This window comes from Echeneis naucrates, chromosome 15, assembly GCF_900963305.1.
Source record: "Echeneis naucrates chromosome 15, fEcheNa1.1, whole genome shotgun sequence".
Classification (NCBI taxonomy): Eukaryota; Metazoa; Chordata; class Actinopteri; order Carangiformes; family Echeneidae; genus Echeneis; species Echeneis naucrates.
In genome coordinates, this window is record NC_042525.1 from 2,229,448 (window position 1) to 2,244,412 (window position 14,965).

The 14,965-nt window shown below is 39.3% G+C and overlaps 1 protein-coding gene across 1 annotated transcript in view; it reads left to right on the top strand.

Moving 5' to 3' along the window:
• Positions 1-240: 240 nt before the first annotated feature.
• The window catches only part of cfap46 (cilia and flagella associated protein 46), a 36,548-nt gene continuing 21,823 nt past the window's right edge, over positions 241-14,965 (top strand). The window contains exons 1-19 of the mRNA XM_029521766.1: positions 241-289; positions 366-475; positions 2,750-2,881; positions 3,203-3,267; positions 4,055-4,219; positions 4,855-4,978; positions 5,182-5,273; positions 6,213-6,353; positions 6,543-6,642; positions 7,054-7,152; positions 7,544-7,734; positions 7,859-8,078; positions 8,171-8,288; positions 9,876-9,996; positions 10,555-10,679; positions 11,000-11,139; positions 11,747-11,844; positions 12,300-12,512; positions 13,270-13,471. Of these exons, the coding sequence (XP_029377626.1) occupies positions 241-289; positions 366-475; positions 2,750-2,881; positions 3,203-3,267; positions 4,055-4,219; positions 4,855-4,978; positions 5,182-5,273; positions 6,213-6,353; positions 6,543-6,642; positions 7,054-7,152; positions 7,544-7,734; positions 7,859-8,078; positions 8,171-8,288; positions 9,876-9,996; positions 10,555-10,679; positions 11,000-11,139; positions 11,747-11,844; positions 12,300-12,512; positions 13,270-13,471 (2,505 nt within the window). The remainder of the gene's footprint in view (positions 290-365; positions 476-2,749; positions 2,882-3,202; positions 3,268-4,054; positions 4,220-4,854; positions 4,979-5,181; positions 5,274-6,212; positions 6,354-6,542; positions 6,643-7,053; positions 7,153-7,543; positions 7,735-7,858; positions 8,079-8,170; positions 8,289-9,875; positions 9,997-10,554; positions 10,680-10,999; positions 11,140-11,746; positions 11,845-12,299; positions 12,513-13,269; positions 13,472-14,965) is intronic.

Here is a 14,965-nt window from a genome sequence, read left to right on the forward strand (position 1 = left end):
GATCTGTGCTAAGCTGTTTATTTAAAAAAATAAATAAATAACGTGAAATTCCTACAAATATTTAACGAGAGATTTGTCAACTCCACCGAAGATTCCACAGCTTTGTGCATTTCTTTTCCAGCTACACACGCATTTGTGTTTGTTTAGTGAGCCGATGCTAATGTTGATGCTAATGTTGGTGCTAAATTCCGCTGTTAGCATATTAGCCCGCTGAAGTTAACACCGGATCAGACGCCTGACATGGAGCTGGACGTTCGGCAGGATCTAGCCAAGGCCAAGGAGCAACAAGGTCTGTGAAGTAAAACTTCAGCAGCTGTAAAGACTTGGAAAAGTTTTGTTTTTCTCACGGTGGCTTTTCGATGTAGACCATGAAGCGCTGCAGTCGGCCTACCGTCTGATTACGGAAGCAGGAATCGGCGGACGGAGCCGTTTACCCCCGGAGCTGTACGTCCACTGTGCTGAAGCAGCTCTACAGGTGAGACTAAGAGACAAAGGGAGGGTTTGTCTTTTTTTTTTTTTTACCATACTTTGGAACCACTTCAGAAAAAGCAAAAAGCAAAGCAAAAGTTTAAGCTCCAAATTAAAATGTTTTCATTGTAAACTCTGAACTTCTTGAACATCTTCACTTAATACAAGTCTAATGCTGAAATCTTCTGTGTGAAAGTTTCTCATCCAATAGATATTACTAACATTTTTTGCATGTACAGAGGATTCATCTGGTTTGAATAAATAAAACACAATTCAGGACATTTTGGGGCTGGTGGTGGATCAATACCAGTGTAACCTTGATGATACAGTTTCTGATGTACAACCCCAATTCCAAAAAAGTTGGAATGCAGTTTAAAATGGAAATAAAAACAGAATGCAATGATTTGCAAATCTCATATTTAACCCATATTTTATCCCCAGTAGAACGTAAACAATATATCAGATGTTGAAACTGAGACATTTTACCATTTCATGGAAAATACGAGCTCATTTTTAATTTGATGGCAGAAACACATCTTAAAAAAGTTGGAAAAGAGGCAACAAAAAGGCTGGAAAAGTAATTGGCACAAATCAAAAACAACTGCAGGGGCATTTGACAACTAATTAGGTTAACTGGTTACAGGTTGGTAACACGACTGGGTATAAAAGTAGCATTTCAGCTCTAAAACTGGGTGGAGGTTTGCCTATCTGTGACAAACTGTGGCCCAGAAAAATATTCCTCAACATAAAACTGCAAAGAATTTGAGGATCCCACCACCTGCAGTGCATAATATTATTAAAGGACTCAGAGAGTCAGGAAGAATCTCCATGCGCAAGGGACATGGCCGAAGGTCAAAACTGGATTCTCGCGATCTTCTGGCCCTGGGGTGGCACTGCATTAAAAACAGGCACGATTCTGTACTGAACATCACTGCGTGGGCTCAGGAGCACTTCCAGAAATCAGTCTGTGAACACAGTTCGCTGGGAAATCCACAAATGCAAGTTAATGTTGTCATGCAAGGAAGAAGCCATATGTGAACACAGTGTAGAAACGCTGTCATCTTCTCTGGGCCAAAGCTCATTTAAAATGGTCTGAGGCAAAAAGGATAATGGTGAGGTGAACTAAAAATGGAAATTCTTTTTGGAAACCATGGACGCTGTGTCCTATGGACAAAAGTGGGAGCATCCAGCTTGTTATGAGCAGACAGTTCAAAAGCCTGCATCTCTGGTATGGGGTTGCATTAGTGCCTATGGTGTGGGCAGCTTACTGTACACCTGGAAAGACACCAACACTGCTGAACAGTACAGGTTTTAGAGCACCCATCTCAACATTTCTTTCAGGGAACATAATTCAGCAAGACAATGCTAAACCACATACTGCATCTATCACAACAGCATGACTTCCCAGGAGAAGAGTTGGGTGCTGACCTTGCCTGCCTGCAGCCTGGACCCTTCAACAATTGAAAAAAATTTGATTCATCATAAAATGAAAAATCTGGCAGCAAAGGCCCAGGACTGTTGAGCAGCTAGAATGTTGCATCACACAAAAATGGGACAACATTCTCCAGCAACTGGTCTCCTCACTTCCCAGACATTTACACACAGTTGTAAACTGTCACCATGGTAAACATTGCCCTGTTCCAACTTTTTTGATTTGTGTTGCTGCCATCAAATTCAAAATGAGGTAATATTTTCCACGAAATGGGAAAATGTCTGTTTCATCATCTGATATGTTGTTATATTGGGAATAAAATGTTTTGGGGTTTTTTTTAGATTTACTAATTAACCCTGCTGCTGAACCCCTCCCCATAGAGTCTTATCCCAGATGACATTGTCACTTGTATTGAAACTTTGTCTTGCTAAGCTAATACTGAATTAGTTCTCATCCTCAGCACAATTGCATCACATTCTTTAATGTTCAAGAATAATGAATATCATGAATATTCCTGCTCCATAAAGACATTGTCTAGCACACTGATTCATAGTTCAGTAGTGTGGAATTTCCATTCTTTTATGAATTCAAAAGCTATAAAAAAAATATATATATCTTGACCCAATTCAATTCTTGTAGTGTACTGTGGAAATTTCTTTTGCGGCAGAAAACCTTGCACTTCCTTTAGTGATATGTACCCCATGGGAATGTATTTATTTATTTAACAGGAGACAGTGCATAACATAGGACAGCAGCCTGCTGAAATGCTGGTGACACAATATATTGGCACACAAATTTGAAATATTAATTTTGTTTGGCCTTTGTTTGTCTCTTTCTCTCTGTCTTCAGCTGGGTTGTTTGGAGATAAGCACAGCGTGTCTAAAGATGTACTTTGAAGGGAATCCGCCAGCTAATCAATTTTTGTGTCAAGCCTACCTCTGCCAGGGCCAACTGAAGTCTCCACCGGCCTTTGGGAGTGTGGTGAGGATAGCAAATTGGACACATCTCCTCGAGGGGGTTGTGTGCTTTTGTGTTTGTGCCAATGAGGTGTATACACATACAGTTATTCTATGTACTTGTCATCTTTGCACTAAAAATGGAGCGGATAATCTAGCATCATGAACAGGCTCCATGTGATTCAGTCTTTTAAGCATATTGCCTTTTGTCTTTTCATTGTTTTTACAAGTTTTTCTGTCTTTTATCAAGCTGTGGTGCCCGCTGAATGACCTTTTTGTCTTAACTTTGTGAATATGTCTGATGTGTGACCTCTCACTTTCCCCATTGCATTATTTTCTATTACAGGAAGACTTTGAAGAGGCTGTGATGTGTTTTCTGAAAGCAATTGAAATTTCAAAGAATGAACCAAGGTATGGAACTTCTCAGATGGGTGCTTAGCTTGTCGCTAAATTTGACCAATGTACTTTATGTACAGTACAGTAATATTCACAGCTTGCCAGTTGCTCCAGTAAAAGAAAAAATATGAAAGCAAAATGTTCACAGCAGTGAATATTTTTATTTTTCATGTTAGGAGGTTCAGTGTGCAGCAAGAAAAAAAAGGACATGTTGAAAAATAACACGATTCATCCTGCTTTGTTCTAACATCCTATTCTTAAGTGTATGCTAATCAGCACATATTCCTCTACATTTTCACAGATATTTTGAAGTAAAGTAGTCAAAGAGTTGATAAATAAATTTAATAGTAGAAATTGTATGAATACTTTTTTGTTTCCTGCACACAGATGAGATATGAGACACGGGCTTAGCCTTTGCAAGTAATCAGCACTAAACAGCTTTTCTAATGAACTCATAACCTGTCAATAAAATGGCTAAATGAGCAATCCCAACTAACACCAAAGAGAATACATATCTTATTCATCTGCCCAGACTTAAGTAAAACATTTTCTGGTGAATAAATTAGTAACACTGAAACAGGCTGTTTCTGTTCCACAGTGTCTTGAATTTATAAATATCCCTCATTCCACATAGAGAGCTTATATAGGTTTCTCTCCTGTGGCTCATTGGACCATGGTTAATCCACATACACAGGATTTACACCATACGGGGTTGTCACTTTGTATGATTTGAGTTTTATTAAGAGATTATATAGATTACAAGTGAATCATAAATAATTCAGATGTTTCTTCTGTCTTACAGATACCATTTCATGGTGTTCAACGCCTCAGTGTTATATTTTCAGACAGTGCGTCCCCTTCTGCAGCCAGGGCGGTGTATCAACCTGATCCCCTCCTTCAGACAGGTGGTCCAAAGTCTGGAGGAGGTGGCAGACCAAGACCACACTTGGAGGGCTGAACTCATGATGCAAGTGACCCCACAATGCTCCCTTTCTTCCCTTTCATGAATGAGTCCATTGCTGGTTCTGTTCTGTCTCAGGCTGGATTCATAGAGATGATGTGCAGAGCTAATTAACCAACTGTTCACTTATGACCACAACTTCCTGCCTCCCCAGTTAATTGGTTTTTTTTTTTCCTTCTCTATACAGTGAAAATTCTGTGCCAGTGTAAGCTGTTTTATCATGTTCTGCCATGACACCTCTGACTCAAATCTTAGTTTTATATTTATTCAGTCAGTATAATGTACCATTCACACGCAGTCTAATGTCAGCAAGACAGTGAGCTAGGGTAATAATGGGATTTGGTACAGTATGTCTGGCATGACTGAAATTTATAGCTCCCTACCAATTAGACAGAGGGTAGGAATGATATTATATGTCTCCTTTTAAAAAAAGTCAGTATGCAGCAAGGATCAAGAAACGGCATTCAGTAAAATATAGTGCAGTTATCCATCAACAAAAAACATGACAAGCTTCACTGTCTACTGTTGTAAAACTCCCATTATGTTAATCAACATTCCAACAACATGGTGTTTACCTTGCAGTTCCACATTTTTTTTTCTTCAGTTAAATGTCATGAGACTTTTTTTCTGCTTCTTTTCAGGCATCTGATCAAATGTCTTGCTGATTCAGGGAAAATTGATGATGCTATAAGCTTTGCCAAAGTTACAGAAGAACTGATCAAGTCACATGTAGCGCATCTTTATCCAAGACTCTTTACATTAATGGTAAACAGCTTTTCATTAGATCTAAGATTTTAGATTTTAAACTGAACTCTTTACAGAACTTACTTTGGTCGTGACCTTTAGATTTTTCCTCTTTTTAACATTACTGGTAATTCTTTGCAGCACCTTTAATGCTGCTAATTGTAGGGATACATTTTTGGATGATCAATAAATTGTGATGTTCACCTGAACTCTTCTATTCTTAGGTACAACACAATCTGACTGAAGGTGACATCACTGAAATAAGCAGACAGAGCACCACCTTATCAGTCATTTACAAATTGCAGGAATTTAAAAAGTAAGCAGTTTCTTTGTTATACATAGTAGAACTTTATTTTTACTGTCCTGATTTTGCTGTAGCATTATATTGCAGAAAACATTGTGTTCATGCTGTCACAATGAAAGCCAATTTCATCTATCTGCAGCTGAGATAAACAGGTTGTGCTGTGATTGTCCAAGAAAAGAAACCCTTGATCTGCTTTAATAATGTTTGCTTTTTACAACTGTGGCTGCAAAGGTGTGTTTGAAAGCATTAGCTTTATCTTACAACTGTATGAAGTCTGTAAGTTCTTAGTCATCCAGATCATAGTTCTATAGAGGAAGCTGAATCTAGCACAACTGGAATTAGGCATTTTCACCTCTCAATCAGGAGCTTCATCAGTTCTGATGAAGAACTGATTGATTGTACATGTACTTTTTTAGAAAAGTTTCCAGCTAATAATAGAGGCAAGTTGGCACATAACTGTTACCATCACGTCTTTACTAGAGGTTGAAACAAAGACATGTTTTTTGAAGTCTGCCATTCTGCATTTTGAGGTGGCATGCCAACATTAAACCTGGGTCAACAGTCCAGTGATTCCACTAGCTATCAGCTTCGTCTGTGACGTCCTGTGGTGGACAGCTTCAACGTTCTGCCTGTGTGGATTGTGAATAGTATAGCACTATATCACTTCTGGTGTGGCATAGTAGAGAACAAACCCACCCCCACCCCTTTTCTGCAGGCATGTACTCAACATGTCAGACCTTCTTATGGCTTTTCAGCTTAGCTATCAAGGTTGACAGTGTGACCCATCCTGACCCAGCCGTTGTCAGCATCATATAGGTTATTTTGCCTAAGCTTTATCCACAGTTGAGTTTGAGTATATTATAAAGCAAATTAAAATGCATACGGATCCACTCTTGGATGCATAACTGCTTATTAATGTGCAAAAACACGTTTTCCTGTTGTTTTTACCAGGTCGGAAAAAATAAATAAGGATGAGCTGATGAAAGAGGATTTGGCCAAGCTTGAGGAGATTTTCCATCTCCTGGTGGATTGTGTGAAACCATCCACGTCTTCTGGGATTCAGAGCCCAATCCCCATCGAACCATCTGAAAGGTCTGTGACCCAAAGTTTCCCGATCAAATCACCTCCCCGACATGTTCACCTTTTTTGCTCCCTTTCCTATTCCTAAACCTTCCAACACCATAAACCCGCATATGGATATCCTGAGGGCAGTACATGACTCAGATTACTGTACTGCAATGTTGTGAATTGTATAAATTATGTTTTATCTGGGATTTGCAGGGTTGCCTTCCTCCTGGAGTTGGCTCTGCTGGCCTTGCAAGTAAAGCATCAGAAAGTAGCTGCCGAATGTTTGAAAGAGCTAAAGTCGGCAAGAGAAGCTGTGAGTGTCCGATATTCTCTTAAAACCTCAGGCAGCAGCATTGCTTCGTGGTGTTACTGTACATACCATGAAAACATGTAAATTTATGCATGTAATTTGACATCCCCTTTTAAGTAGGCTCCTGACAATAGATTGGAATAATTAGCTGAACTCATGCCAAGCAGTTTGCTGCATTTTCTTTTTATTTTTTTTTTTTCATTTTTCTTGGCAATGTAGAATTTATTTCACAGAAAAGTGTCTAGATTTTCAGTAATGTGCCCAACATCCTCTTTTACAAATTAGATGACACGATAATTTAATTATCAACATAGCATATGGGGTTTTTCTTGGCATAGAATATGGCTTCATAGTTGTAATCCGTTCTTTTCTCTGTGCTTCTGAAATAAAATGTGTGGTTGTCTTTTTTTTTAGAGTGTTGGCCAACGTATAATAATGGAATGTGTCAATTGTGAAATCAAACTCCTGAAGACAGAGGCGAAGATAAATGTCTATTCCAAAGCTGGTGTGGAGGTATCAAACACATCATCTAGTTCTTTACGCTGCATTTTATAATGCAGGCAGTGATTCCACTGACACAAGTTTAATTCACTCCTTACCATCATTTCTGTAATCTCATTCTTCATTCTTTAAAGGCAGCATATGCAGATTTGCCCTTTTACATGAAAAGTATCCAGAACTGCTGAGCCATCAAGAAGTTCCTCATTAATTTAAGTTTCAATGGAAAATTTTAATGATTATATAATCTCCCTAATTGACAGTTTTTCCTCTTTTAATACCATATAGTGCTTTGGTGTGAGAACTGGCACCACATATCAAACCCATTACACTTTCCAAGTACATAGAAGTGCTGTGTTTTAACTGCTATCGGAGAGATATTCATTCTATAGTTTTTATCCTACAGGCCCGGCTGAAGGAGATAGGCAGGCTGGATCAGTGGCTGCAGACTGCAGTGAGAGAGGGCGATCCTCAGGCTGTGCAGGCAGTGTGTGCTACCCAATGGAGATTCTGCTTGCCTCTTTTGCAGCACAACCTCAGGAAACACATAAAGACACCCCTGCTCAGAGTAGCGCAAGGACTGGAAGATATACAGAGGTTTCCACCTTATTGTGCATATATTAATAATGACTGTGTTCATGACTATTGAGCTCATATCGCTCAGCTTTCAACTTTAATTACACTGCGTTATGCTCAAAGCACTTGTGTGTTATTTTCACAGTATGTTGTTGGATATGCGCTGTCAAGTCCACTCAGAGCTTGCAGTGACTGAAGAGGAGGAGGGCCGCCTGGAGGCTTCTTTGACCCACCTTGAAAAAGCCATGCTCCTGGATAAGGGGACAGATCAGAAACGCCTGTCTTTGCGTCTCATGCAGCTCAGAGGGACGCTCTGCCAAACACCCACGCGGACTGAAGACAAAGCTGCTATGCTTCTGCAGCAGGTTTATATTCCTTTTGCATTAGACAGCTAGGACTGCAAGTAAACTGCATGTTGACTTAACTATGACATACATCCCTTTTCTCTCTTCTGCAGGTCAGAGAATTTAAACCCCAAGACAAGACAGACATTCGTCCCACCCTGGTTTCTGTGGGTGGCCTTCTGGGCCCTGACGATTTCCAGATGGTGCTCGATGGAGACAGCACATCCACAAGTACAAATTTTCATCTTTGTTTTTAGTTTTTCCATATCATCATCATCTTTTATTTAGATCTCGGAGGCCACGTTCAAGGATGAGACCCTCATTTTCCACAGTACTGAGAATACAAGCAAGACATCACAAGTTAACAAACAAAAATAAGGACAGTTCAAAAAATAAAATCACACAGATCTCTCCATCCCCATAAATGCTTTCTGTAAAACTGGTGCAGTTAGAATTAACCAGAGTTGATATCCTGGACTGAAAACTCAGACAAATGGCAATGTCTAATGGCATCTCTAATTTGAAATACTCTCTCTTTCAGGACAGCTTGATACAACCATTTATATTTGCTGAGCCCTTTCCTTCTTTTATCTGCTCCAGGGAACAAACATCTTATTAAAATAAAGGAGAGTTTACTGGCCTAGAAGAATATTTATATTCCTCCTATCTCAAGTATATCCTGCCTGCAGTAAGAGCTCTTTTTTTTTTTTTTCTTTTAATACATAAACATTTCTGCTTTTTAATATGGAGGCCATGGTAGGTGGCTTTGTATTCAATACTATTCAACATTAAATTCACTCAAAAAAGTTTCAAGTTGGAAGTGTTCTTCTCTTGATAACACATTTAAAGTGCATCTTCTCCTGTCATGCTCCACCTGCTTGGTTCTGAGCCTTTGCTGAACTTGGTGGTTAGCCTTAAGTATCTCTCGCAGCTTTCTCCACGCTCATTATGGTGGTTTTGGAACACCGTATCTATTTGCTGTGGGGTCCAGAATAGCTCACATTGAAACAGTGTCCACTGTGCAGTAGATCATGGAGCAGAAGGGCCTGAGACAGTGATCTCAGACCAATTCTAGGCTCTTTGGTCAAAGGAGCACTCACCATCCTAATGACCAGGGGAAGATCTTGTCTGTCACAGCTCATCTAAGGGGTCCTGCAGGCATTTGTAAAAGCTTTCATCCAGAAAGGCACCTGTTGTTTTCGTCTATAAACCTCATTCTCAAGATGAGGACAATTATGGTAGTGTTCTTGGTTTTAAAGCCAGAAACCTGTTCAGAAGATATTCATCAATGAGAGATGTATGTCCACTCAAAGTTTTTGCTTGTTTCAAAGTTGACCACAGACCTAAGTTTAAAAAAAAAAAAAAAGCTTGACTGGCCCTGCTCCTGTAGATGAGTCTGAATTAAAAAAAAAAATCTATATTGTTGTTCTATTTCTATTTATTTATTTTTTGCTAAACCCTACCTGTCTAATGTGATTACACTGTAGTCAAAAACATCCCTGTTTGAAAGAGTTGGCATTTTTGGAAATTGGCCATTTAGTCTTGTATCCCCTCAGCTGCATTCCCTTTCGCTTACACAGAAATTGGCATAATAAGCATAATTATGTAACTTGTTTCAAAAGGAGCGCATCCTGCATTTGAGTGCACACAGTTTAGTCAATGTTTTATAAATTATGAGCAATCTGTTAAGTCAAAGAGACATTTGTTATGCATAATAGCCAGAAACTTGAATTGATTCATTCTTTAGAGGTAAGTTTCCTGACCGTATTAAGATAGTTTGACTCAAACAGTATTTCAACAACTGTCTAATTCTCGTAGGCAGTCTTGGATCTGGACCAGTGGCCCAGCTCTCAGAGAAGGCTCAGCTTCACTCCACATCCTTACAGAAGTTGGACGGTCATCTGGCCAGACAAGGCAGCAACACTGACAGCATAGCCAGGTTTGTGTGTGTGAACATCTGTATTTAAATATGTTAATTTAAATGTATGTAAGAGTCTTCTTGTGATATAAAGTTTTCTCCGTAATCATTTTCAGTCAGGCTTCCCAGAATCCCAGTCCGAAGTTTGCCTGTACAATCAGCCTCTTTATGCCTTGTTGAATTTATAACTTCCTGGTTTTACTGAACATTATATACTAATGAATGTTTGATCTATTGCTCCTCTCTCCAGCTAAGTTTTTGTGTGAATATAAGAGTGGGCAGTGCTGTTTTACATCTCCTTATTCAGAGCACACAGTTGAGTTTCCCTATCTTCCCAGATCATTACTCTGAAAAAGTATGTACATCAGAAATGGACAGCTTAATGGTCAGGGGAGAGCACAGGCATCGGGAGCTGAAGACTCCCCAAGGAAAGGTTTATTATTGAATTATGGCTCTCCAAACAAGCAACCTTAGATCATGCAGTGTATGACTGAGCCATTTCTCTGACTGAACCCATTCTCTGACCCTTTTTTTTTTTTTTTTTTTTAAAAAAGAATCTTTATTTCTTGGCTGTTTCAGGATGCAGTTGTGGGCAGCACTAGTGAAGACAGCCAGAAAACATGAAGTTTGGGATGTGTGCCGAGCAGCTTGTCGATTTTGTTTGCTTTATGATGATGGCAGATGGAAGATTTCCAAGGCTGACAGTAAGCTAAAGAATGAATCCCAAGACTGGTGGTAACGTTTCAGAGTTGTTTCTAAAGCTGAAGTAAAAGGTAGTCGAATGTCAGAGAAATTATAGATGTAGAGTATGTGTTATAATAGCAGGGTTATAAAGTTATTTTCACTCATTGTTCAAATCAGGTCTATTTGTGTAACACACCTACCTAACACAACGTATGATTTGGTATTGCTAAAGAAAATTGACTGGTGGACAGGAAGTAGTTGGAGTAGTTGTGCTTGTAACAGTGTTAAATTCAGGAAGGAGTGGATTGCTGTCACTAAGAGTTTTTTCAATTCTCTGCAGAGTGTACATGCTCGGAGGAGGAGAGCTGTGCAGAGAGTCTTCACAGTTGCAATGAAAGCCAAGCTTGCGTGAGGGACCTCCTGCGCCTTTTAGCTGAAATCCACTTCATCAGTGCTGAGGTGTTTGCTCCTTACCAGCTTGTAGACCCAAGCAATGTTTAAATTTTATTCTACAGATCAGACACGCACAATTCCATTGTCAGCCTTTTCAGTCATTGTGCTACATTATTTTAATACGCAGTAAGAGAAAGTTTGTATTTGTTTTTGTTTTTTTTTTGTTTTGTTTTGTTTTTTCCAGCTTGAGGTCTCACAAATAATAAGTAAACACTGCTCCAGTAGTAGACAAACAACATAAGGATTTTTAACAACCCCAGAAGGTAGATGTTGATTGGTTGAAGTCAGAAATTGTTGCTTGTTTTATGAGATGTCTTATGTAATCATACTCCCATGAAGCCTGCAGCTCCATCTTTTTACTGAGTCCATAGAGATGTACTTAACAGCGCTTTGAAGGAAATGGAGCCAACTATACACAGCAACTCCATTGCTTTGCCAAAACTGTTTCAGATTATAGCCTCTTTGCATGCTAACCTCATGCCTTTCTCGCTTTCTTCTATGACACAGAATTATAATTGAAATGCATTAAATTAAACGACACATACATACTTTTGTTACGAATTTGTCAAAACAGGAAGTCACTTTTAATAACATCTTTGGTGGTAGTGAGTCATTTTTTTTTTGTCTTTCTCAGGCCAGCATCCATAAGCTGCGAATGGAGGGGGTGCAATTTAACAGCCCTGCTGTCCCCCCACAGGAGATTAAAGAGGATCCACACTGGTTTATTTACAGGTGAAACTACAATTTTCAAAAACATCTATTCATTAAAACATTTTTTTTATATATTTTCTGTACTGTAGCCTTCTGTCTTTTTTTCTATATTTTCACATTCAGCAATGCAACTACTGTGCTCTGCTTTGCTTGAATGCATCCTGAAACACACTTTACATTATTGGGTCTCAGAGGTGTCCCTGTGTTCAAACAAATTGCTCTTGTGAGCCCCATTAGGTTTAGCATGTCTAACAGTAAGAATGTGGGATTCCCCTTTTTCCTTGACATCCCACAGAAAAACCTTTCAGACACCACAAGATGTTTGTTTGTGAAATACATAGCAGTACACAGCCACTTGGCATTGCCCCCAGAAAACTGCAGATGAAAAGGTCAATGAATTAAGTTTTTCACGTAAATAGTTCAACTTACTCTCTCACTCCCACTCCCTATTGTACTTCTCTACCTCTATCACCCAGAGACTGGATCCAGGCTCTGTCCTCCTACGCCACCTCCAACTTCTTGCGGGCAGCGGAGCTTGGATCAGAGCTCAGGGAGTCGTGGGTGGTTGTGAATGCAGCCACTTACCTGTGGAACTACAGCACCCACTTACTAGTAGCTGGGGAGTACCAACGCCTGCTAGCCCCCTTCCAGAGGGTGGTGGAGATGCTACGAATGACAGAGCACACTGGGTGAGCTGGGTTGCTAAATAAGTATCACTCTGTTTGACAGAATAATTAAGGGTGTTTTTTTTGGGGGGGGTGGGGGGAGTCCTGTCCAAAAAAAATAGCCAAACTTCCCTTTAGATGAATAAATGATTGTGACGTAAAAATTATTCTGAACAGGTCTGAACCGGAGATGGGGTTGATTTTAAAAACTCATTCACAAAATGTCAACATCTGTAGGAAACATGAAACATAGCTGTTTTCAGACTGATGACTGGACATATTTTAAATCACTCTGTGGGTTTCCAAAGAATTTCGTACGCCCAGCAATAATTTTGTCAACCCTCAGTGGAGTACTGTGGAAACGTAGTTGTTCAGCTCAGGTAAAAGGGGAAAATTACTGCTTTTTCAGCCAACAACAGCAGTATATATGCATGTTCTCAGGAAACCATTCTAGGCACGGTCAAAGTTTACCTCTGAATAATGTTTTTAAATGTGTTCTCTTCAGAGCTGTAGCTAATTCACACAATAAGAGGCAGTTTAAGGTCTCTTCCTCTTTTGGGCAATGGAAAGAAGCCGTTAATTATTGTGAAAACAGACTAAACTGTCCTCAAGAATGCATTCTCTGTGTATATGGCCAAGAAAACTCATATTTCTCAGTCCAATATTGTAGTAGGGGCTCCTAATATACAAATATATTTGTACTTCAAGCTCAATGTTCTGTCCTGATGTCCTTTTTTCAGATTTTGTCAGTTTGGAGCATTCTTTGTATTGTGTTTATCAGGAATCATGCTCTAGTAGTGCTGCTCTGTGATGCCGTGGCCCGAGGTTTAATCCAGCCTTTAGGTGGAGCGGACAGTGTTGAGGAAATCCTGCATGGAAACGAGGCCAAAAACAGAGCAGAGAAGGGGGTGAATAAGGCCACCAAAAATCATGGAATTGTCTTAGATACCAGCACCTTGCAAGACGTCCAAAAGGGATTGGAGGTATGTGTGTGTAGGATGGACACCTGTGCAAAACCAATGTTCCAATTGATCTATTTAATCCCCATCAGCCCTACAGAAGAAGTGAAATGAAAAGTTGAGCTTTTTAACTTTACTCTTCAGCAGTTGCAGCTGTGAACAACATTAATTTATGTACATGTCCATAAAAGCTGCCTATATCACTATAAATTTGCATAAAATTCTTACTGACACTGTGCATTTGATAGAATCACACTCGATACATTAATGCTCGTGGGGAAACAAACTTCCTACATCGCAATAAATTTACAGCCTGGAAATGTTCCTTTTTTATTATACATTTCAATTAAAAGTCCATACATCAGCAATTATTTAATTGTAATTAATGAAGTCACTGAGTTTTGTCTAAAGCTTCCGAAAAGATTATCCTTGAAATATAATTGACCCCGTATCAACTCCCTCACAGACTGATTGTGTTGGTTTGATCTCCCCCTTTCCACGGTCTGATCCTTTCTCTGAAAACGATGTCTAAAATCTCAGTATTCAAAGCTTGAAAACAGATTGGGTTCCCTGAAAAGAGTTGAAATCTTTGAATGCAGTGTGCCGAATCTTTGAGATATGATGATCACAAACTCAAATTCTTATCTCTCTCTCTCTTCATTTTTCAAGTATATACTATGCAAGTTTTAAACTTTTTCGTTCCATTTTTTTTATTTTTTTTATTTTTTTGATCCACAATATAGCAGCGGTTTCAACCCTCAAAGTGTACTCTTAATTTTATGAATTAAGAAGCAGACTCACAGATACAATCCTGCCATAGTCCATAAAGATGTGCTGATTAAATAAGCTGCTAATGCAGACATCACCTGAAATCTACAGCATTTCGGTATTACTTTGTCAAAAAAAAAAAAAAAGTAATGGGGGAGACCAAATTCCAAACACATATCCAAAGATAAAAGCCATTGTGTATGGAGCCATAGAGGCAGCCATTGTTCAGGTTTCATTCAGGATGTCTTTCCATCTGTATCTGTAAGTGTGAGGCCTTTCAAGAAGTATTAATTCTGCTGTATGGCGTCATGACACTTTGTGAAGCATCACGTCCTTTCTTATCCCATTCATACTCATTTGACTGTGCAAGTACACACATGCATTTACCCTCATGCAGCTTTCCTTACTGGGCTTCTTTATGCCAGTGCAGTCTGATATACATCTCTGTTCTCCCTGCCGCAGTTTCCAATTAAACCCAATTTCCTTTCTCCTTTTTCATTCAAAGGATCCTCCATGAATATCGACTTTTACTCCAGATAAAAGTCTCTTTATCAGTGAATTATTAACTAAATTTCATCGTATCTGTTCCCTCTTTTGAAGGGAAGATTAAAAATGAGCCTTTCCAGTAAATGTTTCATAAGTAGTCCACAGCACGGTCAGATACAGTCTCTCACTGTGTTTTGTGTTTGCAGTTGTCTGTGGGCCTGACCCAAGGAAAGGTTTGGGGTGTGCCATGTCTTACATATATGT